This window comes from Ascidia mentula, chromosome 8 (assembly GCF_947561715.1).
Source record: "Ascidia mentula chromosome 8, kaAscMent1.1, whole genome shotgun sequence".
Lineage (NCBI taxonomy): Eukaryota > Metazoa > Chordata > Ascidiacea > Phlebobranchia > Ascidiidae > Ascidia > Ascidia mentula.
Genome location: NC_138573.1, coordinates 12,028,888 through 12,052,346, shown reverse-complemented (window position 1 = coordinate 12,052,346; position 23,459 = coordinate 12,028,888). Strand labels below are relative to the sequence as shown.

Sequence of the window (23,459 nt, the reverse complement as noted above, 5' to 3'; positions counted from 1 at the left end):
CCTGTATATGCGTTGTTTTAGAAGCGCAACACGCAGACCCGTTTCTTTCACACGAAAATCTCGAAGATTCGTTTCCTTTACATTAAGTCCGAAATATGGCCTTCAAGGCCCCCGCATTTTAGAAACGGAGACAATTTTAATTTCTTTTTACAGGTTTTCAATTCCTACTGAGCAAGGACGACACGAGCAAGTTAAAATCGGTATTTAGACGAATTGTTGGGGATCGGATAATGTGCGCTTTAGTAGATATTGCCATAACCACTGGAGTATTAAATCGTCATTTAAAGCTACCTATAAGGTGATGTTACAAACCTTGACCGATGGAAACTGAGTATGTAAACGCCCCTGGGGAGGTAATTTTGATGGATGTCGATGTTCACGAGGGAATTTGCAAGTTGCGCGTATCCCTAGTTTGGGCGAAACGCTTTCCTCCCCATTTCACTGTAAACGAACATATGTACATCTGTAAAAGAGAACACAACGACCCCCTATTTTTATTTATAACGAACACCCAGAAAATATTCCTAGTTCCGTACAAGTGATCATTAAGAAAAAACACGATTTCACACCCCGAAATGATTTGTTGGGCGGGACCAACGTAACTGTAACCTCGCAAGTCACTGTTCCAGTATTTATAGCAAATTTGTCCGACGATCCGGTGGGGTTATCTGCAGACTTCCACGTTGCTCGCCTTTATACCAATACCACGAAAACTGTTTTGCAGTGCAGCCCTTTCCATCGCTGAACCCATAGGATGTGATTACGATGCGTCAAGGTTATAAATCCATTACTTCGATCACGACAGCAACGCAACGAACTCCAATTGCCGACGGCTCAGGCAGACTCTCGGTTAACGAGAGACAGATGTCCGCTCAAAGAAAATATGTTGAAGAATTAATTTTCTGGAAACGTTTTGCACAGGGACGGGGATCTCGGTCGGGCACACTTGATAGAACACATGATAGACATAGGAACCGCCTCGACGGATGGCCCAAGTAAACAAGAAAGGAAGTGGAGTAAATTGTCGGGGAAATAGAGCAACATGGTTAGGTGCGGCTTTATATAGCAACCGCCGTGGTCTAGTCCCATCGCTCTAGTATTGGAAAAGCCTGGCGAGACAAGGTTTCGCGTGGATTACCGGCAAATAAACCGCCATACAAAAAATGTAGCTATAATATTAACAAGGATGGACGATAGTCTAGATGAAATGTCTCAATTTTGTTCAATCCTTGATCTTAAGTCAGACTATTGGCAGAACCCCAATGCGGAATGACTGCAGAGAAAAAAAAACGCTTTTCTTTGCATATGGGACTTTACGAGTTTAAGGTCATGCCCATAAGAGTGCAACGCCGCTGCAAGTTTTCAAAGGGTAATGTGGTTAGTGCTAAACGGAATGGAATGGCGCGGGCGTAGGCACACTTCGATAATATTATCGTGGTATGCCACTACATTCAAAGAGCACATATGCCGGTTAAGTAGAATACTCGACCGGTTAATAGAAGCGAGCCTTCTGTTAAAACCGACCAAATGAAGTTTGTTCAATTCTTCTCACGTGACACCGATGGGCCAATGACTGGCTCCAAATTATCGCCTGTTTTGATTGTTTTTGGAGCGTAACTTGTTATAAACCGCACTAAAGCGAGGATAAGAACTTCCGGTTTGTGGATCGTAACAATTTTTTGTTGGTAGGCTACAGGTAAAATAAAGTTGCGCAGCGTCCTGGAACAGGTTTCGTAATAAGCGTTGTTCAATGAAGAGCAACATCAGCAAAATGCACTGGCCAAAAAGACTGGCTAACTACATCGACTCTATATGTAAAATTGATAAACCACATTATTTGGCCAACATTACGATTTCACTACTCCTCTATAACTTCGTTATCAGTGATCCCTTGCACTTTATCGAACTGGTCCATTGTACTGGTTTGTTTTTACAAAGCGGAACTGGTTATGAACCAGTAATTTGCAATCCGTAAAACCGGAACTCAACCAATATATTATAGACTCGTATGAAACCCGTTTATACGTTTGCTGAACTAGTATTTTTGGTTGTTGTACGAAATACTTGTAAGTGGTAGCCTAAATGCTGCGTTTTAATTTGTTTGTTAAACAAACGGACATTAAAGAAAAACTGAATTAATTTTAACACTTCGGGTATAAATTGCACCAGGAACCGAACCTGAAACGAATATAAAAATATTTAAAACTACCTCTCTGTGACAAACGATTCGTCCAAACAATATTGTAGTTAAGAAAATTAACACCATTTTCCTGCAAACAGACTTGGACAACTAGATAAGTCTAATTCTCTAGTTTTATGAATTAGAGCAACATGTTTGTAATTTAGAAAAACAGACTATTGGTATAACCTATGATAGTAGTTCTTACTCGATATAGTATGAAATAGAATTTAAAGAATTGCATTAATGACGGTAATTTATATCTGATTAAATTGGAGAAAAAATCAGGGCACCTCTAATTTTGATTTTAGTCTAATATAAAAAACAACTAAAAATCGAGTTATCCAAGTGTGTGGCGTGAACAACGTATACCCTCTGCTGCTCTACGTGGTTGATATCCATGGTAACCAAAAGCTTGAAGGTTTCTGTTGTAAATGTGTGGACTATAAATTAAAAGTAAAAATAAAAGAAGCTACCTGTTATAAAAGCGAAAAGGTGAAAGATCACTACATTGTTTGTTTGTTTAGGAATGATGTTTTATCGTGTTTAGCTTTGAATATGTTCTGTATATATATATATCTTCGTACATTTCAACAACAGCTAGGCTACTTGACTACTTTACTTAGTGTTAATTTTTGTAATTTACCCAATAATGACAAAATAAGGCATGGAAAGTTTGAAATTACATTCTGCTTCTATTACTGCATGAAGGTTTTGGTTTGAACGATGACTGCCAAATCATCCATTATAGTAATCCTTAGTATAAACACTTGATTTTAGCATCAATTTTTAACTGTCTACTTAGATTTTTTTGGAAAAAAAATACTGTGTGTTCTAGTGCTATTTTTTCACTCAACAATATGATACCACCAAACTCATCTCTGCTAAAATATGACAATCCAGTGCTTGTAAGTCGTAATACAGAAAAAAAGACACCAAAGGTAAGTCTAACAGCTTGTATAAAGCATTTTCCAGTAAAAATATTGCTAATCCTAAATAAGAGTTGCATTTTAGTCAAGGGCACTCAAAGTAAGTCCACAGCAACCTTCCAGTCAGGGACCTGTACCAGCACCACCGAAGGGTGGCCAGTTGTCTCCTATCGATGCAAGCAAGCAGCAACAAACTGATGAAATACTAAATAGCATTTTGCCACCTCGTGAGTGGAATGAATCTGGTCAGCTTTGGGTTCAACAGGTAATAATATATGGTAGCATGGTCTACCAAATTATATAGCCTCATATTTTTAGGTTTCCAGCACTCCTGCTACAAGATTGGATGTTGTCAACTTACAAGAAGAGTTGGACAAACGTCTACAGCAAAGACAGGCAAGAGAAACAGGAATTTGCCCTGTCAGACGTGAACTATATTCTCAGTGCTTTGGTATGATGCATGTATAAAAAAAACGCATAAACTATCTTAAAACCATGATTTTGCAAAGATGAACTTATAAGACAAGTGACTATCAACTGTGCTGAACGGGGATTGTTGCTTTTGAGGGTTCGTGATGAAATTAGAATGACCATTGCAGCTTACCAAACTCTGTATGAAAGTAGTGTGGCATTTGGAATGAGGAAAGCTCTGCAAGCAGAGCAAGGAAAAGCTGACATGGAGAAAAAGGTTAGATATTGTTACATTCAAAACAAAATCATATGTATTTTGTGCAAAAAAAAACAACTACACAGATGAATGATACAATAAAATAGCATGGGCACCGATAAAACCACAAGGTTTGTCACGTCAGATGGCCATAAAGTGCCTGCTATGCTGTCCATACGTGCTAAAAAAAATAGTTTTGATAATTTCTTGTGCAGATCTCTGATCTGGACAATGAAAAACGGGACCTGGAACGCTCTGTGAATGAACTTAAAGCCAAATGTGAAGCAATTGAGAAGCGGGAAGCTGAGAGACGGCAGGTTGAAGAAAAGAAACATTCTGAAGAAATTCAGTTCTTAAAACGGACAAACCAACAACTGAAGGTTTGCACTGCCCACTATTTGTGTGTTTGTTTGTTTCTAAACTATTGTCTTTGTGTTTACTAATTGCAGACACAACTTGAAGGAATCATTGCTCCCAAAAAGTGACACTGATGCAAAGTGTTTCTTTAACTGTGTATGTTTTTTAATGTGGTATAGTTTTATCTCATGTAAATTTTGTTCTTCAACCTGTGTACGCAACATGTTAAAAAAGCATTATTGAATGTCCTGAATACTGCTTAAGATAGTAAGCAACAGTTTTCACACTTTTATGTGGGGATCATTGTTGAAGTCCATGAAGCTCAACACTATAAAGCTTATTTTTTTAGGGCATTTGTACTGCTTGATAGGCTTACAATGCATCCACAATATGTACACCACTATTTTTACTACATGGTTTGAAAGAAACAAGACTGCATTTTGAAACAACTGTAAAATGAAGGCACTAGACAGAAAGAAAGCAAAACACACCAGTAAAACAATAGTGCAACTTTTGAAAGAGGAAATAATGACTTACAGAAGTTAAAACTTCATTATGTAAAATAACATACATAGAGAATAATAGACCTTAACATGTATCAAAGAACATCAACGGTCTATTCCCCTGTGTGAATGTATAAAAGATAGGAAACTACATTACAAATGTAAAGTGGGGGGCATGTCATGATTTAAAAACAGTTTTACAAATTACTGAGCAGTTTTCGGTCTTTCCACAGATGATCTCTTGGATCTGTGACTAAGTGAACCTACATGTCACATGGAATTTTAGTTTGGATATTGCAACAATTATTTTCACAAAAAATTTACCTCTATTACTGGTAACGGAGTTCACTTGGCTGCCACCACTCTGTAAAAGTTTTAGACACATTATTGACATTTAAAAATGTATATTCGAACAAAAGGACATTAACTGGATAATATTTCAATTTCTTATGGCAACAATGAAATATGCTTCTCTGCTTGATTAAATAAAGTTTACCACAAGTTTCTGAATCACTACAATGAGTTAGTTACATTCGCCCATTATATTTACTCACCCTTTTTCTTGTTGGTTCTTCAGAAGCCTTAACATTATTTGCAACAGCATTTCTTCGAGCTTCTGCAGCTCTGTGAGCTGCACTTCCCGCTAAAAAACAACATGAAATTATTTATGCAGAAAAGCATTTAAATTATGAGTATTAGAATTGAATGATGTACTTACGTCTTTCTGTCAGTGTCTTTGCTGAACTCAAGTTATCCTTGGTCAGTTGACTTTTAGTTTTTTTTTCTGTGGGACTACAACAGACAGCAAAAACATAGATAAAAAATAATTTCTAATTGGCGATTTCGCCAAAACACATGCTCATTTACTATAACACAAAACAAACCAGGAATAATTTTTTGTATATACCTTGATATATCAAACATATTAGCTTTATTTCTTCTAGTGACCACCGAAGAATGCTTGCTAATAAAAGAGTCCACTTCAGATGCTGGTGTTTCCCAAACTGGCCTCCTAGGTCCAGTTACCTGCAGAAATAAATCCATGTGTATCGTTCAAAAATTCTTTGAATAATATATACATGTTTACAGTTGACATAATCAGATGGACTAAATCCTATAAATAAGACTACCTGTGAAGCACTTTCAAAATCATCTTCTATGTCTGCTGTTGCATCTTGAGTTACTGCCATTTCTGGTGTGGGTGTCACAGCACCTCCCAGGCTGTCAAAGAACCTGAGGAAAAAATATTGTTTTTAGTCACATTGTCACTGCTAATGGGTTATGGAGTAAAAATTAAACGGCCCTGGTCTGTGCAAAAATACATTATAATTCGACTTGTTTTGTGTAAAATTGCAAAAGTTAAACAAGGGCTTGCACGACTCATCAAGTTTTTTCAGAGTGCATTGCTTTACTGGAAAATAACATTTTTCACAACTAAAAAAGTTTCCTTTTGTGTGCTACATGCTGTTAATTGTGATGTCATGAATATTTGGCTGAATACCTTATTGAAGTGCCTTTCAACCTGTGGGCCCAACTGCAGATATGAAATTATTTTGTGTGGATGGCAAGCATGGTGAGGATGACAATTGTGTATTAAATAATTGTTTGTTCAGGAACTTCTTGTTTGTGTCTCGCTTATCATTACTACCATTAGCATTGTTTCATGGAACTATGACAATTGCTTGATAAATAATTGTTTTGTTCAGGAACTTCTTGTTTGTGTCTCGCTTATCATTACTACCATTAGCATTGTTTCATGGAACTATGACAATTGCTTGATAAATAATTGTTTTGTTCAGGAACTTCTTGTTTGTGTCTCGCTTATCATTACTACCTACAGCGTGGATTCATGCAACCAAAAAGGCCACATTAAGAACTGTTTTCTGTCTACTGGAACATACAATCTTCATAGGCCCTCCTTATGACTTTGAAGGTATGTGAACAATATTCTTTATAATTAATGACATGGCAAGCGCTGAGTTAAAGTTTCATAGCAAAATTGCAGCAGATGGTAAACTGGTTTAGCTAATACCTGTGGTAATGATCTTTTCGTAACCAAAATATTTCATCCTTTCTAGTGTAATTTACCTGTCTGTTAGTATTCGTGATATACATACTGGGATTTTTAAAAATCGAAATCTATGCTGTTTAATTCGTTTGGATGCTTGTGAAAAGGTTGAAAAGCACTGCCTTATTAAATTAATCTAATTTGAACTTACAACATCCCTAAAAATTTGATATTATTGAAGTTCCGGGCTGTAATTGTAGTAGTTGGCTTAAAAAGTTGAGGAGTCATAGTATTTTTAGCAACTTCGACTGCTGCTGATATGCATGTGAGTGTACCATCAACTTTCTGCATGCGTTGTATAACATGGTAAATCACTTACATTTTTAATAGCAGAGTATAACATATAACACAGCTTAACCATGTTGTTTGTTAAAGCAATTAATTTTAAAAAGATATTTGAGCTGGTTTTTAGCTGTCACAGCTTATTATGGGGAAAAATACATTGGTTTTGTCAAATTTTGTTGATTTTATTTTGGTTTGCTTCTAACCTAACAGGTAAAGTGTCTATTCACTTTATTACTTGATCTCAGACAGGTGACTTACTTGGACATGTTTAGAACAAGTTCAATTTCTTCTTTCTTTCTTGTTGAGTTTCGTGACACATGGACACCACCCTTTGGGGGATTCTATGGAAATCAAGCAATTTATAATGAACAACAAATATATTTGAAAGCAAATATAAATGAATATCAAACCTTTACTCCTTCATTATGTAGGTCATCAAAATCCTCACAAACTTCTATTGTTTCATTATCATCTGATTCATTGTCCAAATCATCTATTGCAGCTGTTTTGTTGGTGTTCTCCTTTTCCATTATAGCTCTGCACAGTTTTGTTTCGCAAAAATGTAATGTAGAAATGAAATAATTAAACATATGATAAACAATTTTAATAACAATAAACTAACAAACAAACCTTAAAGCTTTTTGTCTTTGTGCTTTTGATTGATCTCTATTCAAAGATTTTGTTTTCTTTTGAGTCATTACTGAAGCATTTTTGACATTACCTAACACATGGTTTGATGTGATTCAAGGGAAAAACATTTAGATTTAGGTATATATGGTTTTTACCTTTATGATTACTCATAATTTCAGCTTCTAAACCACTGGAGGCATCTGGGATTTTTCCATAGATCTTAGGTTTAGCGTATATTAACCTAAGGTCAACATCCTGTACAACAAAGCACACATTAACATCAGCTATTCAACTGAACATATAGTATGAACAAGTTTATAATGTTCACTGTTACCCCATCAACAGTGGTTTCATTTTGTGAAAGATCCTGTAAGTTTTTTACATTTTTGTCCCAAAATGGTTTCTCAGATGCTGGCATGCTTTGAGATAGTCCTTGCATACAACAGTACAAGTATAACAACATACAACATCAAAACAAAAATTAACTGTGTTTACCTTTTCCGTCTTTGGAAATTGATTTTTTACTATGTGACAACCATGGTTTGTTATATTGCCTACTTGTGCGACTAGATGAATCAGTTCCATTTTTATGTGAAAGTGTTGCAGCCAGCTTCTGTTTATCATCTGTACCAGGTGGGGCATCTGTGCATATTTTGTTTGAACAAAAATTCTATGGATCACTTTGCAAAAATATAAATAGTTATATTTATTTTAAACATAAAAGATTTCCTGATATACAGTGAGGAATTCTTTAAAAGCTATATTATGCATGTTAAAAAAATACACAGACTTTTGTGTTTAGTAAAACTTCTTTTTTTCTGTTTTTCACCTGTGGCAGTTGTAGAAACTGATGATGCCTTGTTAGGTGTAATATATTTTTCTAAATTAGACTAACTGAGCTGTCTGCATGATCACTGTGTTGACTTTACATTAAAGTACATTTGGTAAAAAAATGCTATTACCACTCCAAAGGTTTGCAGTTGTTGACTTGCTTCTTATAGGAGATCCCCGGCCCAATATGGGTTTTGTTTCCAATATCTTAATAATATTTTTGTTTGGTGTCTCATGATTGAAAGCATTTTAATAACAATGTATATACATGTACCTTTTGACTGGCAAGGTTTTTCTTTTTTAGCAATTCAGATAAATATGCAACTGGATTGGAAGGTAGGTCATGAACCAGTTTGGCCATCATTTCCTGTAAAAAATTCAGTGTGTTAACAATTTTCGAAAATATTTGTATACCAGCACACTTAGTAATCATGTTATATGGCCCCAGATTGAAAAGTTTGTAATTATGTGAAGGAGTTTTAAATGACTGTTGATTGTGCTGACTAGCAACTGCTTTTCAATCTGACATGGACCTTGTACATAAAAAAAACTCTACCTACCTCAAACAATTCACTTATTTTGTTTTTCACCAAATATGTGTGGATTCTGGATTTTGAAGTCATTTTACAATATTTGTTGGAGCTTTCCTGCAAAAATAATTAAAAGTTGCACTTAAATCTTTTTTTTACATTATGATTTAAGGTTAGCTCAAAACCGTAAATGTTTTGTGATAGAGTGGCTGAAAACCCACGATGTATTTATGTAGTTAGTTCTGTATCAACCTTTTGTGACACGAACACTACTTTAAAAAGACCGCATATTGTTGTTATTTGTTAACAGGGCCACAAACGAATCGACGAATCTAATTGGTTGTTTTCGATGCTGGCGGCGATTGCTTCGTTCGAACCAGTCGAAAAAGCAATCGGACAAAGCAACTACGCGAAACAATTATTGCGAACGCAACAAATTGGAAATATGACGTGATTAATTTAATACAGTTCGAACACAAGTAAACACATCAATTTAATTTGACAAGTTAGTATACCAATAAACAAACAGGGAATTTCCCAAACCAGCCGATCACGCATGAACATTAATTCAAGCTTTACTATAAAATTTGGCGACACCCTGCGTCTTTTATTTAGGTACGTATCGAATTCCACATCATCATGGGCAAGAGTGCTAATCACAATTTTCAATGTTGCTTACTTTATGCCACTTCTAATGAAAAAATACATTTACGTCCAAAACGGTTAGCACTTCGTTGAAAGCATAGAATACTGAAACATGAAATGGGACCTCTCAATAATTTAGTAAATGCATTTCATCGTTTACTGATTGTGTTTCATGTACACTGTTTGTGCTTTTTCAACAATTCTTTAGTGAAGATGTTGTTTATAGTCTCATGATGATGGCTTTTCAGGTGGAGTTCATTAACGCAGAAAAGTCGAACACACGACGAAAGCACTTCACCAATTAAAAACAGGGTACCCTCTTTGAACACAATAGAAATTGAATTTGAAAATACATGTTTGAGGTATGAGGTTTTTAACAGCAGACGTAGTCGGAAAAGTATCATGCGATTTTCATCGACCAACCTAAAAAGAAAGCTGTCACTAACCTTGAATCCTATGACGCAACAAAAAGATAATCCGTGTTTGTGACGTAATTCATGACAACCCAGCATCGCCAGCTGTAACGATAACTCAATTTGTGTGGCTTTTTATTACATTGTAGTCGTTGACGGCGTCCCAAAGCGCTTAACATTGTTTGCATTGATATTGGCGATAATATATAAGCAGTCGTCATCCCGTTTAAGTCGACTATCAGACAGGCTTTAAAATTACTTGTTTGGGTGAAAAGAGACATTTTTTTATCAAATGTTTCGGGCCACTTTATAGGCATTAGTGTTGCATACAAACATGTTGTGTTTTCAATGTGCTGCAAGTTGTTTTTTGATTCCTTACGCGAGTATGACTGCAGGTGCAAATGTCCTGATTTAATCATTGATTTTTTAGAAACTACATACGTTAGAGTATAATTCGAGCTGTTTAAGAAAATAAATAGGCAAACACAAACATGAATCGCCGAAGAAGTCTGATTGATGATGCAAGGGAGTCAAGCATTGGTGAGTAAATAAGCGATAAGTTGCTAAATACAAACAAAAAAAAAACGTTTAATTTGAATTTCACGCACTTACATTTTCATTTACAGTCAAAATTAAGTTATTTTGTTTGCGTTTCAGACAATGAGGCCACGGAAAAACAAGTCGATGTCATCGAAATGATTATTGAAGGAAGTTCGGCGCCTCTTGAAAAGCAATTTATTTACGACCTGTTTGAGGTTTTTCACTACGCTTAATCTCCTTTTAGAAATTTAACGAATTCCTAAACGAAACTAAAAGTACACGAATACCAAACAACAAATATCGTCACACAAACCTGAAAATGTGATTCATTTCAGAAAGAAGGCGCGCTTGTGTTTGTCGAAACACGAAGCAAAAAGTCGTCGATGAAAGGTAATATTGTGTTTACTTGGGACATGCGGCAATCTTGTAACTGAAATATTTCAATAGACAACAGCAATTCAGAAAAGAAATCTGATACTGATGCAGTGTTCGTTTCCTGCCAAGGATCGGCCGAACAAATTCTCGCAGCTCTCGAAATAACGACCAAAAGCAAACTTCTTGTAACTGTATTAGGTTATTACAAACGTGCCGGTGGGTATTTACCAATATACCTATAGCAGTTTTGTTGGCTCGATTTATATTCTGAATTTATTTTTCTGCAGGAATTTGGTTTCCACGGTGTAAACAAGATCTCGAAAAATGCGAGCACTTGTGCACAGATTACGACCCAACTGTTTATTCAACACATCCTGGCTTCTACGATAAAACATACAGACAGAGAAGAAACCAAATATCACATTTGGCTGAAGTATACAAACAGTAAGCGGTGTTATTGCGTACTGCAGAAAACCCCTAAATTTTGAATATTTCTTCTTCCTCCATGCCATAATTATATGTAAATGGAGCTGTCTATTGATCAGATATGTCAAAAGAATACGAAAACGCATAAATTTTCAGATAATGTGACACAATCATACATTTAACTTTTAGTAAATCGACAAGCGACCTGCATGTAATTCGTAGGACACCCCTGCTGCCCTTTAATTAGGCAACACGTTTATTCACATAAATAAGTAATATAGTCCATTTTTTAGCTCGTCTTATATCTTATAGGGGCAAAGAGATTCCACACGTAGCTTATACCAAGGAGGAAATAAACATATGGAGCACTGTTTATTCCACCATGAAGAAACACCACAGACAGTGGGCATGTAAAGAATACATAAATGGGTTAAAACTTCTTGAAGAAAACTGCGGTTACTCTGACAAAACTATTCCGCAGCTTCAAACAATTTCCGAGTATTTGAAAAGTAAGGGCATGGCGTGTTGTTGTTGTGGGAGAAACCTTCTGTTTAAACGTGTTTAGAATTGGGACGAGGAAATTCCTTTTTTTTTCAGAAGTGACAGGATTCCAACTACGTCCAACTGGCGGTTTGCTCTCACCCCGTGATTTTCTTGCAAGTCTGGCTTTTAAAGTGTTTCAATGCACACAATACATACGTCACCACTCGAAGCCGAACCACACTCCAGAGCCGTGAGTACAAATCCCTTATTAGGATATGTCATCGGGTCTTAAAACAGCTGTACCATAGTCGTAACGAAATAGTTTTAATTGATGCATATTTTTAACTTTTTTAGAGATTGCTGTCACGAACTAATTGGTCATGTACCTATGCTGTTGGATCCAACCTTCGCAAAATTTTCGCAAGAAATTGGATTGGCTTCTCTTGGTGTTAGCGACCAAGATATAGAGCGACTTGCAACGGTAAAAAGATGTTTAGTAACTGTGCTTATTATCCTACTCTCTATAAGCAAAAAAATTCTACAATAATGATATTTTGTAGTTGTATTGGTTCACTGTTGAATTTGGCTTGTGTCGGGAGGAAGGAAACATAAAGGTGTATGGAGCCGGATTGCTCTCCTCGTCTGGTGAACTGCAGGTATGGATTGAATTTATGATGTTTTGTATTTTTTTATTCACAACTAAATTTATCGCAGAAGGCTATTATAGTAAATTAAAAAAACACGAATATTTACATTTATAAAATGTAATCCAAGACATGAAATTGTTTCACAGCATGCCGTATCTGAATCTCCAACCCATCTGCCATTAGCGGCCGAAACCACATCAATGCAAGAATATCAAGACGCCGATTACCAACCAATATACTTTGTTGCGGAGAGTCTCAGCAATGCTTTGGAGCAAGTTAGGTAAATTACAAAATTTGTATGATAAACTTTTATGTTTGCATTTTCCCAATTCCTGCCTCATAAGGTATTGCCCCATAAAATTCATTGTTTCATGTTTTATTTTAGGATGTTTTCGCAAAACGTCACAAAAAGGCCATTTTCTTTGAAGTACGACGAAGTGAAAGACCGAATTAACATTACTTTCTAGGTTATGACATTTCCGTCGCGATTTCAAATTAGATCTATTCCACGTTCGTATCAAATGTTACGTTGTGCGGAACAATTAAAATGTTCACGCGCATGACAGTACTTTTGTCACTTTCATGGTTGCCTTCCTGTTGATAAAAACAATGTGTCTCAATATTGCATGCTTGAAGCGCTTTACGTGTTGTACATTTAATAAACAACTTGATATACTATCAGGGCAAAATTCTATGTTTTTATGATGAGGGCTGTCATGCATCAGGATTTACTAGACACGTCCGGCATGTATAAGTGTTTAAATCGGCGCGTGGAAAAATGTTAAATGTAGTTCTATATGGAAATATTTTTGACATACTGTATATTGAATTTTCAGATATTAAACTTTACCCTCTATAACATTTATTTCATGAAATATTGTCATTATACAGTCGCATTTCAACTCAAATTAACCCATGCTCAGTATCTTCTGCAAATCTGTTTGCCAGTTGTCAACAAATGATAAAGAGGTGCAAATGACATCGCTACCAAGTATTTTCTGCGAGCACATTTTTGCAAATAATGCGCGAAAAAAGATTGCGTCCGTCCGTCACATTTAAAGGCGATCAATTCTGGCAATGTAAAGAAAACATTGAAAATAATTGTTTTAATTGATATTGTATTTGGTGTATTCTTTTGTTGCACAGGAGATGGTGCTAGTTAGTTGCAATCCCTTTTTTCCCCAAAGACCTTCCCAGAATGACGATTGCCTCGATCATAGTAGCCCACCGCCTGATTTTTTTGTCAACGGACGCCCATGTGTAAAGAATGTTAGAACAGTTCAACCAGACTATTAAGTTACCCCGTCTGTTGCACTGTCTGGTTGTCAAGGATCACCCACATCACTGACCACACCACTGACAAAGGCAGCGCAACAATGGAAACAATACATTCTGTATGTTAACTGAGAACTTTGAAAACACTTAATGGGCACTCTTTAAAGGAGGTTCGCGTAACTATATAAATAGGTCTGTTGCAAAGTCGACAATTTGTTAATCTAACGCACCTATAGGAGTCTACCAACCAGGGCGCAATAAATCGAGAGATCCTTAAAAAAATAAATCCTCAAAGAAATTGGTGTGAAGAAATTGGGTGGCGAGCTGAAATAGATTTTAGTAATTCAGACTACGTACTGTTAAAACGTAAAGGAAGCAGAACATGTTCCTTGTCGATGGGAATATAGTATATGTTGAGCCTATAACTAGATACAGGAAGTGGCGCCTCAGTCAATGTCATGTAACAATGTTTTGGGTACAGTATTCAGCTAAATATAACTTTGATGTGCATGTAAGGATTATGTACACTACAACGTACTGTGATTAAACTTTAGGGCAATTTCTCTTCGGGTGTTCATGAAGTTAACGCTAATTGTAACGTTAAACTAGGAGGCTAAGTTTGTGTAAGGATGAGTGTTTATGTAGGAGGCAATCGAATTTCGTTCTGCCTTAATTTCGTTGGTAATTTTGGTAAATGTAGTGTGTTTTATATAAACATCGCCAGTCTATGTTTAGCACCTAATAGCTTGTACATTATACCGCCCAACTTTCCTTTTAATAGCTAGCTTTGGAGAATCTGTGATTTCAGAGTATAACTGGGTCTTTGCATGATAAAGGTATGACCGACTTGTGCAAACAACCACTAAAACAAGCATGTTGTACAAGACAAGCATACTATATGTAAATTACCCACGAATAATTTTGTTTTGAGTTTACAGTAACAAATATATTTTTGCTTATGACTAAAAGTTTTGCTTAAAATGATCTTGCAGTATATCAGTTTGCGATTCAATGAATTGAGTTGTCCATGAAAGCTCTGCTTGACTATGTCAAGGTGTGCTTTAGCACGACAAACAAAATTCCAACACAGCCGTTCACGCTTTGGTGCACACTGCTGCGATAGTGCAAGAAAACTGGCAAGGTACCAATTGATATTAATTAAGATAGTGTAGAGCAGGGCATGCCGCCAATATTACGCGAAAAAGAAATATTGTGTCTACATTCATTTTATCTGGGGAAAAGAATCATTAAGAACGAGTGTTCAGGATTGTCCGATTAGTCTTTTTGAAGCGGTTTGTTTTTCAAAAATTGTAGGCCCATTTGCTAGTCTTTATAAAATATACCCGGTTAGATGGCGCTGATGTCATATTGTTTGAACACATTTCTTTTTGCGTATATCAATACATTAACACTTTGGGGATTCATGCTTTGACTGTATCCGCCATATATTTTATCACTAGTTGCAAGAATGTATTTCTTCGAATTGTGCCAGCATTTGAATTTATGTAATAATCAGTAGATGGACGCGCAAGACTGTTTAAGGTTTAAAAAGCTGCCACATATTTTACACAACGCTGGGGCGTCGTGCATATACGAAGAAGCTTTATTGCCATTTAAACGCGCTTCCCCATAATGGACTGTTTGCTGATCGTTTTTTGTTACCGAGAGTATCTCCGCACCTTTGTACCAAAATTTATTATATTTCAAGGTCAAGCGGTTTCAAAGTCAAGCATGTAGTTTAAAAAGTGTTTGTGAGAAGTGTTTTATCAGGTAGCAATTACAGGTTCCAATTGTACGGGGGACAAGTTGCAGTAAGGCGGCTGGCTCGTTGCTAGACCGTGAAGGTTACAAAACAAGCTGCAGTGCAACAGCATATATCCCAACCTACTGAAGGGCAAGTTCCGCTGCGTTGCACATGTCGCAATCTATTCCCCGTCGCACATTGGCCGATTAGATTATGATTTAAGTTCATTGATTTTTAGCTTGTGCAGACTAGGGGCTGATGATGAAATTTTGTGACGCGTTTCGTAAATAATGAAGTAAAAGAGGTTAGCATAACTTTCCAGCTGAAACAAGCGGTAATTACAGTTGAAGTGGTTACACAAAGGCGCGGTAGTCAAAGCCGCTCGATACCGAAAATCACAGTTAGCGCGGCATCGAACCTTGTGAGGTACGAACTAGGGATGCACCGAAAGTTCGGATTGCCGAATTTATTCGGCCGAAACCAAGGTTTTTATAATTATTCGGTTCCGGCCGAATATTTTTGCAAAATTCGGCCGAAACCGAAACTTTTTTACTGCATGCAACGCTGATACGCAAAGATTAGAATCATTGTTCAGACTGTACTAATGTGTTTTAGTTGTTAATTGTCATCGAAATCAACTTTAAGAAGTTGGTACAGCATTCTTTAAGTGCCAATAAAAGGCTGTATGATAGGATTAGATCCATTCCAGCACATGTTTTGTTTAAATTTATTGCGATTTTAAAGAGATGGACACCAAAATTAGTTTCGGTTTATTCGGCCGAATTTATTCGGCAACTTTTGCCGAATATTCGGTTTCGGCCGAATAAAAAAATTGCTGTTTCGGTGCATTACTAGTACGAACCCACCAATATATATGTGACTGGTGCTATTGCGGTAACAGTAGGAAGGGAATTCTTTAGTTTCAAGTTCAAGCCAACTGGCCAGTGTGAAGTAGTATATGTTAAAATTCACCCATAGCAATCATACAGAAGGGTTCTGTCGCCGCGACCCAATTTATGTAGTTGCGCTCAGGTATTGTAAACAGGACACGTACGAATAACTTGATTTTTTACTGATTTCCTCTGCGAAGGTCTGTCGGTGACTGATTGTTTTGACAAGTTTTAAAATAGACCCGATTGTATTTGAAATAACATGTGTTACACTCTGACGGTCACTTTTGTTTTTATATTTAATTAAACCTACAGAATTCATTTATAAAAATTGACAATATGCCAATTCGTGATCGTCTACCGAACGGAAATTCCACAACAACCAACGAACATGCCAACGGCGTAACTGAACAACCCAAAGGAAAAACTACCTGGGGAAGAGCATGGTATAGTACTGTAAAAGCTGTAATATACTTTTTATTAAAATTGTATCACTCAGGTCAGCAGATACAAAAACATTACTGGGAAGCATATTTATGCTAACATTTCTTCCGTTTATGCCCATTTTCTTGTATGACGCATGCACCAACCACGGCTGTAGTTTGTATCAAACGCTCATCCACTGGATGTTGGATGAATTGCCCATACACCACTTTGTAGGTCGGTTATCTGGGACCATATACCCCACACTTATTCTGTACTTTTCATGGCTTACGTGGCAGGTGGGGAAACAGATATTGATTCGGCTCCATTTTTGTTTCATTCTAACCAAAATTTTTACTTGGCAGGTTTTCCTTGCGCTTCTTCCTGACGTGTTACATCGAATCTGTCCGGCTTATGTGGGAGGCTTGCAAACGGGTGCTGTAACTCCTGCCGGTCGTACAATGCAGTACAGAGTAAATGGCCTTCAGGTATTTTGTTTTTATGTATTTTGTTGGAGCATAGGCCCAACGGCAACATTAACCAAAAAACTTTTAGGCTTGGATCATCACCCATGTTTTGTGGTGTGTCAACGCATTCTATCTGAAATGGTTTTCGCCATCAATCTTGTTCCGTTTGTGGGGTCCACTTTTGATTGTTGTGAATGTTGCGGCATACATTTTATCTACCTTCGTCTACTTGAAAGGTCAGGTTTCAAACTACGCGGTGTAAGAATTTCTTGTGCACTTGCTCCCCGCAGTTTAATAAGTTGCTCAGTATGACGTCACACTACTTTTGTTGTTTGTGCCCAGCTGACAACGTAGCAGAAGTGTGCTTCGAATGTGTGCAAATTATAAATAACAATTCTATTTGCTTTAGGCTGTAATTGGTTGGCTGAAAAACAGTCTTTAAACTGTTTTGCAACACGAATTGAATAAATGCTTTTATTGGGGAAGATTTCGACTTGGAAACGTGTAAAGACTGTGGGGCGGCCAACAGATTTAGCCGCAGCTTTGAAACGAGTTTCCTCAAAAGCGCGTGTTCAAGTCCAAATTCCAGCCGATGTTGATACCAGTGTTAACCGCATATTTGGTTAATTGTTGTTCAGGAATCTACTTTCCCAACCACTCTGACGATTGTAAACGCAGCGGCAGCATTTTGTACGACTACTTGATGGGCGTTGAATTCAATCCTCGTATAGGACTTTTCGACTTCAAGCTTTTCTTCAATGGCCGACCAGGTTTAATGTAACTCCAATGCTTTGCAACTAGTCGTTATAGGGGATTGGGTAAAGTCTTGTATGTAAAAACAAATCCTTTAGAAAAGAGAGGCACCAAAAACTACCAGATCTCAAAATCACCCTCAACAAATTGTCAAGAAGAGTGGGAAGCGGGTTAAATCAGTTGGAAACCACTGCAGGTTTCACATATTCACACTCAAGGAAGTGTCAAAGATATATTTTCTAATCCATTATTCTTTGATCAATGGGCATCGCTACAATAGATATTAAAAACTTATGTTTTGATGGTTACATTAAGCGTTAACTTCGAGCTTTCAGTTGATGGCTGTTCACCTTTTTTTGAAATACGTCACTTTCATCACCACTACACAAATCATGGTCGTTTTGGTTTCGCGTTTTGAACTCTGAAGCATCATAACGTATTTTCCTTCTGGTAAACCTTCATTATGCGCTTGGCAGGAATCGTTGGTTGGACCATCATTAATCTATCATTTGCATGGCATCAATTGGAGACCTACGGTAGAGTGACTGATTCAATGATCTTGCTTAACGTCCTTCAAGCTATTTACGTGGTTGATTTCTTTTGGAACGAGGCGTGGTATTTGAAAACGATCGATATTTGCCACGACCACTTTGGTTGTTATCTGGCGTGGGGTGACTTGGTTTGGCTGCCTTACATGTACACACTTCAAGTAAGCTCCAGGCAAATCAAATTCCATGTTTACAGCTAAAACTTTTATTAAGTAGGATCATACTGTAATTTCACAAAAATTAATGCATTGTGCTAAAGGTTCATTAGGTTTGTAGGCTTGGCAGCCCAGGCATTGTATCCTAGCTGGATCAGCCACTTTTCCCAGACAAGTCGGAGCAAGATTATAAAAATCAAGCTCCTGGTGAGGTTTGAACTTACAACCCTGCATGGGTTAACCAGGCCCAACGTTCTACCAACTGCGCTACGTGAGCTCAGTGGTTTCATGGGGTATATTGTGGCCAAGGTAAACTTGTGCGCAAGCGCACAACTGGCAACCTTCACATATACGTAGGGAATCTCTACCACCATATCAGACAACGCAGTAATATTTCATTCTATGGCATGATAGGCAGGATCGCCCCACTGTTGTGCGCTTGCGCGCCAGTGTACTTTGACCACAATATACCCTGTGAAGCTCATGTAGCTCAGTTGGTAGAGCGTTGGGTCTTGATAACCCAGGGTCGTGAGTTCAAACCTCACCAGGAGCTTGATTTTTTAAATCTTGCTCCGACTTGTCAGGAAAAAGTGGCTGATCCAGCTAGGCTGCAATGCCTGGGCTGCCAAGTCTGCAAACCCAATGATCGCGATACGATAGCTTTGATCGCCAAGCAAGGAACCGCGCTTTGGGACGATCCTACCAATCATGCCATTGCATGAAATATTACTGTGTTGTGCTAAAGGTGATTGAATTATTCTTGACCAACATTACGGTACTTTATCTGCATATTAATTTTCATTCACATGCCACGCAGTAACGTCAACTACGAAATCCAGCAGTGTTTTGTTTTTAGGGTTTTTACTTGGCGCAAAATCCAGTTGAACTCGGACCAATCAAAACAGCTTTAATTCTCACTCTTGGATTGATGGGTTACTGTATTTTTCGAACATGCAATTCCCAGAAAGATAGATTCCGAGCTAAGAAAGATGATTGTCTGATATGGGGTATATGACAAACATGACTAATTCTATGATGACACAATAAACGGATCATCTAGACCAGTGATTCCCAACCTTTTTGTGGTTGCGTACCACTTGGAGGTAAAACAATTTCGACGCGTACCACCTAGTTAAGTGTTAGAAAGTAACCCACGGGATGAAGTAACAACATTTTGAGATCACTTACGATTTTTGAAATTCGAACTATATCTGCAAACTACTGAAAGGTGCTCCCGTACCACCCGGATTGTCGTCGCGTACCCTTGGTTGGGAAACACTGATCTAGACTTTCGCGTTTATCTTAAAAGTTTTCATTAATTTAGGACTTAAAGTCCTTCCGACAATTATAACAGCATATATAAAACCGGATTGCAGAAACTGATGGGACACGTGTTTGTCGTTGACCAGTCACCATTCTTTCCAGGAAAAAAGCCGAAATACATCGAGTGCGTGTTCACTTCATCTGATGGAAAGCAGCATGACAGCACGCTACTTTATTCAGGATGTTGGGGAATAGCCCGTCATCTTAACTACACAGGAGATTTGATGGGGGTATGCTGTTAAAAGCAATGAAGATTTACCTTTTTCGTTCTCGGCATTTCTTTGAAATCACCAACTATATCTGGCACTGTTTTGTATACGATGATAGGAAAGTCAATATGTAGCTAACCGTAATAATTCAATATCCACGCACCCATAGGAACATATCTTAAAATATTATCACCTTATATCAGTTAAGAACTACTAACGCACAAAATATAGCTGAAATTCCAGGTGTTTTGATACATACACCGCGTCATACACATCGAAATACAAATTCTATCATTGAAATATAATATAAATATTTTTGCAACAACAATTGCACTGCGCAATGATTCTTTAACAAAATTAAATCAACCATGATTAAAAATATTTTTGACAGGCTCTGGCGTACTGTTTATGTTGCGGAACGAACCACCTACTTCCATATTTTTACATTATCTACTTGCTTATTCTTCTGGTGCATCGGATATTCCGTGACGAGCATCGTTGTTCAGCAAAGTACGGAAGGTTCTGGACGGAATACACCCGACGCGTTCCATCGCGTCTTATACCTGGAGTGTTTTGAGTAGATAGTGTTTTGTAGAACAGTAGTTTTGGAAAGTTTTTGGCACACCGTATTTAAATTTCCAGATAATAAACCTCGGCCTTTATGTAAGAATTTCTCGTGCACTTGCAACCTACTCATTTTAATAAGTTACTAAATATGACGTCATACTACTTTCGTTGTTTGTGCCCAAAGTCCATGATTTATGTGACTTTGTTTGTGCCACTTTTCGGTTACAACCCCTGTTGCAGCTGACAAAGTGGTAGTAGTGTGTTTTGAATGTTTGCTAATTCTAATTTATCAACTTTATTTGATTTAGGCTGAAAAACAGTGTTTAAACCGTTTCCAACACGAAATGAATAAATGCTTTCTTTGAGGAAGATTTCGACTTGAAAACGAGTCAAGACTGCAGTAAACAGTTACAGCACTGTGGCGCGTCAAACAGGTTTAGCCAGCCTTGATTAGTGGCCCGTTACACTGTATGACATTTGTTTCATGAACTGTTATCATTATGCAGCCGGGTATTTCGACACAATTAGACCATGTTCAGAATCTTCTGTAAATTTGTTTGCCAATTCTCAACAAAATATAGAGATAAGATGCAAATGACCTTGCAGGCAAGTATGGCAACTGATATGGTCAAGTCAAGACCGTCGCAGTGCCCTTCTGCGTTAAAATAGATTGACTCAAACAATGCAACCACAATCACGTGCATTGACGGAATTGCCACAGATGTAAAATCGACCATGCCACAGAAGTAAAAACAAGGACGATTGAAAGTGAATGCGAATTACCCACAATAATGCTGCAGTTCACATAAAGTTTAACATCATCACCATTTTTTGTAGTCACGATCTGGTGGTCGACCAGGAATACCTGGGTACGAAACCCGGTGTGGTCGAAACCAAATCGGTCAAGGTGCCGAAACTATTTAGCAAGGTGAAATCCTGATCGGGATTTATAGTGGATATCCTGACCAATAACGAACCTCGGCGAGAAAGTAGAAAACCGAAAAAGGTTGGAAACCAACAGCAAATAATGATAAATTTTTATTTGCTGCTGACAACAGGAACGTAATTTCGTGTGATTAGTATAAAAAAAGTTGGGAGATTTTCATTATCAAAATTGTAAAGCCGGGATAGACGCTGGTTGGAATAAAGCCACCATGCTTTATGAAATGTACTTCTAACGCGAAGTTCAATAAAATATGTTTGGCATATATAAATGTAGCAGTATATAGTACAATAGAATGTTTCATCATATATAAGACCTTATTCGAATATGAATATGAAATAAGGCGGCTGCCTGTTCTGAGCGAGTTCTAGCTTTCCAGAAACATCATGGTCAACAGTTATAACTTTGAGTATTTTAATCAAACAAACCCGAAGGTTGGCAACAATCTTGTGACTGGTAACACTTCGATTCAGTAATCAGTAGCATTTAAAAGTGGTGAAGAGTAGCGTAGCAGGTGAAATGTTAATTGTGCCAGAAGGACAGATTATTAAAATAAAATAGAATGTGTTGGAGAAAGAGATTGAGTCGCCTAAGAACGTGATTGGTTGAAACTAGTCACGCATGATCGACAACAGGAAGATTTAAAAAAATGTCTTAACTGGCGTTTCAGCAGAGATATATACAACGACACAATACGAGAAAAACGTGGAATATAGAATGTAAGAGCAGCAGGCAAATGAAAAACCAATAATATAACTTCGCGATGCATTTAGGTTTGTACACTACAGTGAATTGCGAGTAAAGTTAGCCAACAAATTATAATCTTATTTTGGGCTTCTTGTGAAAGTTATTTTGCTCTTCGATGTTACGATATAACAAATTTAAGTAACGGTTCTCGTTAATACAAAAAAGTATTAAATTTTAGGTAAAGTTTGCTGTATTTGGGGAAAGACTTGCTGCTATTTTTTCTTCCTTTGAAAGATTGCAACATCATATGTCTTCACCAAATTTACCGTGGTGTGGAAAATGCAAATCAAAGTCAACATAGCCAAATGTGTAGTTTGCAATAGTGGACTATCAAAAGAACATTAAATGTAGAAGCCCATGTTGCCACCCGTTATCCAGAAAAGAAACATGGCCTCTTAATCTTTTTTACTACTTGAATTCCCAAGGGAAAAGAAGCAGTTCGACCGATTCGTTCAAAGGCACAAGCCACATGTCTGCGAGCCGATGGGCGTTTTCTTATGCGTTTAGGCAAGGTTTTTTATTAGGAGATGTGCGGAGTTCAGTGCGCAATTCTGGTTTAAAAACGGTGTACAAGTATATACATGTTAACTGAACCAAAATATATAGAACGTTTGTTTCTGTGTGTACAGCACAAAAAAACGTGTTTGGACTCTTTCTGCAGTGCAATCAATAGCCATAAATATTTTAACATGTCGCAAGAATGCATTCCTTCAAAAGAATAATTTGAGGTTAAAAATTATGATCAATGTGTTTGCAAGCAGTGGACTGGCGAACAGAATTGCTCAGAGAATTTACCTGAATGTCACGTTAAAAGTATACTTTTAACTACTGATATCAACAGGGGCGTTGTTGGCGATCTGGCGCCATGTTCGTCACGTAGCTTTGCATTATTCAAATACTTCTTTTT

General features: G+C 37.3%; 4 protein-coding genes across 6 annotated transcripts; 3 read left to right on the top strand and 1 right to left on the bottom strand.

Moving 5' to 3' along the window:
• The first annotated feature begins 2,582 nt into the window (after positions 1-2,582).
• Positions 2,583-4,371, top strand: LOC145910469 (33 kDa inner dynein arm light chain, axonemal). Of its 2 annotated transcripts, XM_082997601.1 has the most exons (7): positions 2,583-2,674; positions 3,018-3,120; positions 3,194-3,373; positions 3,427-3,559; positions 3,618-3,796; positions 3,991-4,155; positions 4,225-4,371. In XM_082997601.1, the coding sequence occupies exons 2-7, from the start codon at positions 3,040-3,042 to the stop codon at positions 4,258-4,260; spliced, it is 774 nt and encodes a 257-aa protein (XP_082853727.1). In that variant the 5' UTR covers positions 2,583-2,674; positions 3,018-3,039; the 3' UTR covers positions 4,261-4,371. The 2 variants fall into 2 exon arrangements, with proteins under 2 accessions (XP_082853727.1, XP_082853726.1); XM_082997600.1 differs by lacking the exon at positions 2,583-2,674 and having other exon boundaries at positions 2,736-3,120.
• Positions 4,372-4,525: 154 nt separating this feature from the next.
• On the bottom strand, positions 4,526-9,505 carry LOC145910468 (uncharacterized protein C8orf34 homolog). The gene is made up of 15 exons (XM_082997599.1): positions 9,010-9,505; positions 8,724-8,816; positions 8,581-8,656; positions 8,114-8,260; positions 7,953-8,050; positions 7,774-7,873; positions 7,619-7,709; positions 7,399-7,525; positions 7,247-7,329; positions 5,766-5,868; positions 5,543-5,661; positions 5,354-5,427; positions 5,190-5,278; positions 4,960-4,999; positions 4,526-4,898 (listed from the first exon to the last, which is right to left on the bottom strand). The coding sequence occupies exons 1-15, from the start codon at positions 9,070-9,072 to the stop codon at positions 4,840-4,842; spliced, it is 1,362 nt and encodes a 453-aa protein (XP_082853725.1). The 5' UTR covers positions 9,073-9,505; the 3' UTR covers positions 4,526-4,839.
• A 1,023-nt stretch (positions 9,506-10,528) lies between these two features.
• LOC145911538 (tyrosine 3-monooxygenase-like) lies at positions 10,529-13,038 on the top strand. 2 transcript variants are annotated; one of them, XM_082998921.1, is made up of 11 exons: positions 10,529-10,577; positions 10,695-10,792; positions 10,913-10,967; positions 11,025-11,168; positions 11,240-11,396; positions 11,691-11,887; positions 11,976-12,111; positions 12,216-12,342; positions 12,422-12,517; positions 12,655-12,788; positions 12,894-13,038. In XM_082998921.1, exons 1-11 carry the CDS (start codon positions 10,529-10,531, stop codon positions 12,973-12,975), a joined length of 1,275 nt encoding a protein of 424 aa, XP_082855047.1. In that variant the 3' UTR covers positions 12,976-13,038. The 2 variants fall into 2 exon arrangements, with proteins under 2 accessions (XP_082855047.1, XP_082855048.1); XM_082998922.1 differs by lacking the exon at positions 10,529-10,577 and having other exon boundaries at positions 10,700-10,792; positions 11,979-12,111.
• A 3,698-nt stretch (positions 13,039-16,736) lies between these two features.
• On the top strand, positions 16,737-21,189 carry LOC145911789 (7-dehydrocholesterol reductase-like). The gene is made up of 9 exons (XM_082999227.1): positions 16,737-16,863; positions 16,917-17,139; positions 17,206-17,328; positions 17,396-17,543; positions 17,946-18,077; positions 18,537-18,769; positions 19,620-19,770; positions 20,189-20,316; positions 20,687-21,189. The coding sequence occupies exons 1-9, from the start codon at positions 16,757-16,759 to the stop codon at positions 20,870-20,872; spliced, it is 1,431 nt and encodes a 476-aa protein (XP_082855353.1). The 5' UTR covers positions 16,737-16,756; the 3' UTR covers positions 20,873-21,189.
• The last annotated feature ends 2,270 nt before the right edge of the window (positions 21,190-23,459 follow it).